Source organism: Coffea eugenioides, chromosome 5 (genome assembly GCF_003713205.1).
Source record: "Coffea eugenioides isolate CCC68of chromosome 5, Ceug_1.0, whole genome shotgun sequence".
Classification (NCBI taxonomy): Eukaryota; Viridiplantae; Streptophyta; class Magnoliopsida; order Gentianales; family Rubiaceae; genus Coffea; species Coffea eugenioides.
Window position 1 is genome coordinate 36,507,377 of NC_040039.1, and position 6,777 is coordinate 36,514,153.

Sequence of the window (6,777 nt, forward strand, 5' to 3'; positions counted from 1 at the left end):
ATTGGGTTAGCCAAGAATTAGACCTAAGCATCCTCCACCAGGTCAAGTTGATGGGGCGCAATATCTGTTCAAGCAGATGAAAGCAAAAGGCCATTTCTCACTCAGCTTTCAACCTTGAGTTAAATGAATGAATTAGCAGCCTCCACTTGGCACGACTGCGATCAAGTCCCACAGTCTTCTTGGAGAAACATGTTAGGTGTCAATCCAATATTTGCAACTAAACTACTCAATCAATACACACTTTCCTCATGAAACTAAACTTCTTGAAGTGCTAGATTTAACTCGTGTGCCGACTTGGCAATTGAACCACCTCTTCTGGAAAACCCCAAAACAAATAAGCAACAAAGAAATCATCATGTGCGTACATTGAGAACAGCAATTTAGGGAGAGAACAATCACCTGCAAAGTACAGGCAAGCAACGCTTAACCTTTTCAAGCTCAACAAAGCATGTATTGCAGCGTTCCAACCTTTTGCACCAACCCAACAAGAGTCTCAGAATTAGGAGACTTCAGATAATACGGATAATAAGAGATGTTTTGAGATATTGAATCACACCTTTGCTCTGCCTCAATATCCACTCCTACGGATGAAGGTGCTGATATAGAAGAATATATTACTGACCCAAATACTCTGACCAGCTTCAGAAGCATCTCCAATGAGATATTTTGATGCCTGCAGAATAATATGTATCACATGCCAAGAGAACAGAATAAGTAATCAGCTGGAAACAATTCACATTTACAGGCATGTCAAACCAATAAAGGCATCCATTCAAACAGTTCATGGAAAACCTTTATACAGCAAATTACCTTTTGTTGTAAGAAAAATCTGTGCAATTAGATCTGAGCAAGATAGATAAATATCACCATGTGAAAAGTTTAACTCAAAAGAGTTTTCTATTTATCCGGCACCACGTAAAAATTCAATTAACTGTTTCTATATTACATTGTCACAACGTAAGAAGTTCATTAATAAAACCTGCCTTCTCAAAGTCCAGGGCAAGCCAGTTAAATAGATCTTGTACCTCAGTTTCTTTCATAGCTACCCATCTAACAAAAAGGAAATTTAACACAGAAGTTTCTATTGCCATTTCTCAGCTAGCAAAAGTTTAGATTAAAGCTCACAGCGTGCAAAAGTTGGCAAATGGAAAGTGGGCTGGTAAGAAAAAGATATTAATGGAACAGAAATGATAACTTTTAACTAACATGCACCTATACAAAGAGATGTCAAGGCCAAATCATCATTATTTTTTTTCAATTTACTTTATTATGAAATCACGAGACTGACTTCACTGTACTGTTAGCAAACAGCTTAGATCTATTCCAGATATGTATCATAGATCCAACAAAATTCCAATTGGGCTGGTAAGAGAAAGATACTAATGGAACAAAAATGATAATTTTTAACTAAAAACACACCTATATGAAGAAATATCCAGGTAGAATCATCTTTTTCTCAATTTAAATAACTAAGAAACAGTGTGACTGGCTTCACTGTTATTTTAGCAACCAGCTTAGATGTATGTCAAATGTCTTGTAAATCCAACAAAATTCCAATTTGTAATAGGCTTAGACTATAAAAGAAGCCAGAGACTGCTGCTTAAACATCTTTACCTGTCCATCTCACTTTCAAGAGCATTTACAGGGCAAATGAGAAGAACTATGACACATCAACATAATGCCAAGAATTATGACAGCAGAAATTTGTCCTGTAAACCCTGCCATTCCACCTTTAATCTGGAAATGGAAGAACAACTGAATCTGAAGTCACACATCCAGTATAGATAATCACAGTAGCAACTAGCATTGCTGTCATAATTCTCACATCTCAACTCTGTTAGTAAGCTGAATTCAAGCAATGAGATTTAGGCCGTGGTAAGTCACTAACATGCTCCATTTTTTATTGCAACACTGGGATTTCTCCACCACCAAATTATCCTGGGCCATCTTCACTTTTTTGTTATATGGGTGATGCATAGGAAAAAGTGTCAGTAGTGTTCGAAGACTATCCTTGCAGTAAGTAGCAAGGATGCAACCACTGAGAACACATTGCTGGTTTCCCCATAGCCAGTCTTAAAATTTCTTTCAGTGTTCCATGCTGACCTGAAATTTATCTATTATCTTCACCCAAAACAAAATACAACTACCTCATATAAAAGCCACTCAAATGTAGTTCAAACTATGTAGACATACGTATAAAAAAGACTGGACAATAGTACACCCATTTTGACTAACCAAGTCGAAATTTCCTCTTTTTTTGGCCATGAAATCCAAACAACATTACCACACTTCTAATCCAATAACCAATATTTGCACCAGGACATATAACCCAAGGAAATATTTAGAAACTTAATTGTAATTTAAGTACATATTCTTAATCTACAACTGCATTGTATAAAAAATAATGCCATTTCATGAAATATCGATCTTTCATCAAAAGGGTAAGCTAAAAATTGTAACTTTTCTGTTAAATAGCGAAGCAACAAAACTGAAAAATTGAGCTGATTGCAAATTCCATAGTCAGACCTGAAAAATTGAATTGACTCACCAGTCAGAGCCGACTGCCAATTCCACTATTGTACTTTCAGTACCTTGAGCAGAGCTGAAAAATTGATGACTTGGAAATAGGAGGAGCAACCAAAACAGGATACCAACCGGGTCAATTTTCAAAGGATCTCTGTCGAGCAAGCGAGCATCAGCAAGAATGATATCAACAAGTTTTCTACTGATTATATCCCCGGGCACAAGAATTTAAACATCTTCCTGGGTTTTGACGAACAGAGAAAGAGAGAGATGAATAAAATACCCACTATAAAAATAAAAAATGAAACCAATTAAGGACAAAATTGAAGGGTGATTTGGAGAAAAGGAACTGATTCAAGACAAAATTGAAGACAAAATTGAAGGATTATTTGATTTTTACATCACCTTAGACCATCGTGTTGTCTCTCTTGTTGAAAGAGATGAAGACAAGTTCGAGTTCGTTGTTGTTCTTTGTTTTTGGAGATATGAAGACAAGTTACAGATTTGGAGAAAGTGTTTCTTTGTCGTTGTTGTTCCAAAAGTAAGAGATACGGAAAAGTGTTTCTTTGTTTCCCGGTTTCCATGTCATAAGTCTGATTTCCTTCTAAATTTTTTTGGGTCCAAAACGGGGAAAAAACTGGTGGGAAAAAAATGGAGGGAGAATGAAAACTTTTCCTGACGAATTGATGTGGGGAAAGTAACTCTAGACAATGAAAAAAATAGAAAAACATGTTTGCCTTCTGAAGGACATTTGCCTGACGGGTTGTCATAAAAGTATTGTTTTTGTAATGAATAGGTTGGTTGTCATGAAAAATTTGTCACGAAAGAAATAATTTTTTGTAGTGCAAACGGGTGTTGGGATTTGCAAATTCATTGTAATTCAAGGCATCTTCTCTTAGCCGTGGTGGGAATTTTAGTAGGATCTAAGGGCCAGTCAAAACTAAATTGTCAAGGTTCAAGGATGATCCAAATTGATGAGTTTTAACATTTTGAAGTTGAACAGGATACAACCAAAAGGTCTCCAGGTAAATTTCTGAGTTGAGCAGTCTTGAAGAGGACATAATTTCTAACGAAACGGAAGAACTAATAAGTAGTACACATGATTGAAACTTTTCCAGGACAAAGTTATTTATCACCTTCAAATACTAAAGGTCTTGGTGATTATGCAAGAAACTAAAGTGATGGTTCCTCGAATATTCTGAACTACAACTTTGTATAGAAATTTATGATATAGAACTTCATCTCATCGTGCAGGAAACCCTAAAAAATCAATGATGCCTCAGCCCCACAAATGAAATAATAATCGAATTTGTGGTTCATAAAGTTGGTGATATCACGAAAGAAAAAGTCAATACAGTCTGTACTACCGAGCAATGGGCTGGACTTCTACTCATCCACCTCAATTTGCAATTAATAGATGAGAGATTTGTATGCAAATTACCTTAATAGAAGAAGCCATACAATGAATTAGTGAATTTACCTAAATAGCATCTTCTATGAATGGATATTTCTAATGGGTATACAGTGGGCACTGGTTAGCAACAAGTGCCCATTTCGTTAGATAAACTGTTTATTAATTTGAAAAAATTTGCAGTTTCCTAGTATTTTGCTCTTATTTCTTTTTTGGGTGGTAAATTCTATCAAGGCACCAACTGCATACCTAGAACTAGCACGAAATCTTTCATTATTGTGGGAACTTGTAGACAATGAGTACTGAAATGACTTTTCAGGGTTTATGTCCTCAACCATTCCCACGCTCAAGCCAATGTTAAGGCAAAATAACTACAATTAAAATGAATGTGGCAGTTCCTCAAATAGTTGGCAATTATGGGCTCATATGCAAAATGATGAGCGAACCCTTGCAAACTTGCTATTGGGAGGCATGCATATGTATCATTAATCAGGCGAACACTTTTTTTTATATTATTTGTTTGGTTAAGGAAATTGATCAGCTTAACACTTAACCAAGGCTCTGTCTCTGCAAATAATACATGGAATAATTTCAGAAACCTCTAATGAGGTTTCTAACTATTTTAATGGCCAACCTCTAGGTTTCTAAAATTACACTAGCAACTCTTGAAGTTAATTATCTTGTAACATTTAGACCCAATTAATAATTAAAAGTGGTATTATGAGAGAGAAAATTATATAATTTTATCATTACCCCTCATCTGCTACATTATTTAATTAATTTAATACTAACACACATGTTAAATAAAAACACTAAAATTTGTTGTTTATCATTAGGGATTAAATCACATATATCATCAAAAAATACATATCTTTTATATTTTTTACTTAATATAAGATTCGAATTATCTTTTTCAGTTACAAACCCATTGTCAAACATAATCAACAATAAATAATTAAAAAATTGGCAACCAAAATATTATAGAGAACAAACTTTAATATCATAAATATTCATGTTAGCATATTAAGGTTAGTTGTTGAGATTTTTATGGTATTAAAGTTCGCTCTTTATAATATTTTGGTTACATATTTTTTTTATTATTGGTTGTTAATCATGTTTGACAATGAATTTTGTAACTGAAAAGAGTAATTTTGGATCTTATATTAAGTGAAATATATAGAATGATATACTACTTTTGATGCCATGTGTGATTTAATCCATGATGATAAACAGCAAATTCTGGTATTTTATATAATGTTTAGGCTGGTATTAGATTAATTAAATAATTTAATAGATGAGGAGTAATGGTGGAATCATATTATCTTCTCTCTCTTAATATCACATTTAAATTGATGGTTGAATCCAAATGTTACAAGATAATAAATCTCAAGGGAGGCTAGTTTAATTTTTAAAACTTGAATCGAGACTAGTGAAATAGTTAGAAACCTTAAGGGAGGTTTCTGAAATTATCTCATAATACATTCAGAGGCTAACTTATTGCAAACATGACACATTTTCTTTTGCAATCAGTCACAAAGTAAAAGTATATATTTTTTATTATTGCTACACAATAATAAGAAGCAAAATTTACATCGCATTGTTTTTACCAATTTTTACACTTGCACAGCCCGTGTTTGTAAACTGTTGGTAAGAGTCATGTTTACATTTGCCCAAACAAAAGAATCAACAAACTAGTTTTTGGCCAAGATTTGTGGAGGGTACCTCTTGGCAATGTGAACTCTCAAGGTAAGAAGCATAGATTGGCTATTGGTACTGTTTTTTAATGCAAAATTGGAAATGGAAGGACTTAGCTGCGAGTAAACATGGCAACAGAATAATAAGAGAAAAATGACAATCGAAATTTTCTATGATTTTGCACAATTCGAAAGGGGTGGGAGGTCCTGTTTTAGTATCAATCATTCGGAATTGCTATTATTCATGCCAGGACTGGGCTTGACCTATTGGACCTTTAAATTGCGCCTTTCGCCTTGAAATGGTTAAGGATTAGAATTAAAATGTTTTATCTTTCTTACTTGTGACTGTGATACTTCACCAAATATATAATATGTTAATTGCAAACTCAAATTTTAGGTAACGAAATTATAATTAGTATCACAAACATCTTAAACAATAATAATTTTTTAGATAATAAGTAGCATATAATACAATAGTGATATATATATTGATTACCTTATAGATATAGTCTTTTAAGAATTAAACATGTAATTATACCAGTTGTAGCCTTTATAGTGTTGTCCAAACTCGATGCATGATCACTATGAGCCTATTTTGAAACCCAAACCCAGCCAACCCTACCATTTTGACAATCTAGTTTGATTTTTTTTTAGTGAACAAAATTTCAACATGAGGAGATGGCATGTGACATCCCTGTTGGCTTCACTATAGATTAAGAAAAGATGATAAATTTTTATTTTTATTTTTTACTTTTCTTATTTGTAGATGATAATTTATCTATAATTAAGGAAAAGATTAGTCCTTAACTTGAGATTTTGTTTAACAGTTGAACCATTTGATGACAAATGTCGGTTGAATATTTTATGTTCTCAGATTAGTTAGCAAGGAAATGAAGAGTCCTTAGTTTTAGAAGCTAATCAGAGAGATATTTCTTGGAGACTAGCGACTAATACTTGACATGTGTTTTAATTGTATCTTGACAATGGATGATTTAGGGCGATAGCCATTGTTCTTGTTTAATTGTTGATTGGTTGTTCTCACGCTTGAGAAAGACATAATCTAGGTGTGGGGGGAATTGATAGGGTGCAAAATTATTATTCAATTTATGATTATTTTTCCCTCAATATTTGCCAAATATTGCATTATTG

General features: G+C 33.5%; 1 protein-coding gene across 1 annotated transcript; it reads right to left on the bottom strand.

Moving 5' to 3' along the window:
- Positions 1-67: 67 nt before the first annotated feature.
- On the bottom strand, positions 68-1,629 carry LOC113772437 (katanin p80 WD40 repeat-containing subunit B1 homolog). The gene is made up of 4 exons (XM_027317030.1): positions 1,615-1,629; positions 557-673; positions 400-468; positions 68-315 (listed from the first exon to the last, which is right to left on the bottom strand). The coding sequence occupies exons 1-4, from the start codon at positions 1,620-1,622 to the stop codon at positions 255-257; spliced, it is 255 nt and encodes an 84-aa protein (XP_027172831.1). The 5' UTR covers positions 1,623-1,629; the 3' UTR covers positions 68-254.
- Positions 1,630-6,777: the final 5,148 nt, after the last annotated feature.

Excerpts from the sequence above, each read along its gene's own strand:
- LOC113772437 (XM_027317030.1), bottom strand. Across the intron at positions 469-556 it reads GATATTGAGGCAGAGCAAAG|GTTGGAACGCTGCAATACAT; the intron begins GTGTGATTCAAT and ends TTGGTGCAAAAG. Across the intron at positions 316-399 it reads TGCTTGCCTGTACTTTGCAG|AAGAGGTGGTTCAATTGCCA; the intron begins GTGATTGTTCTC and ends GGGGTTTTCCAG.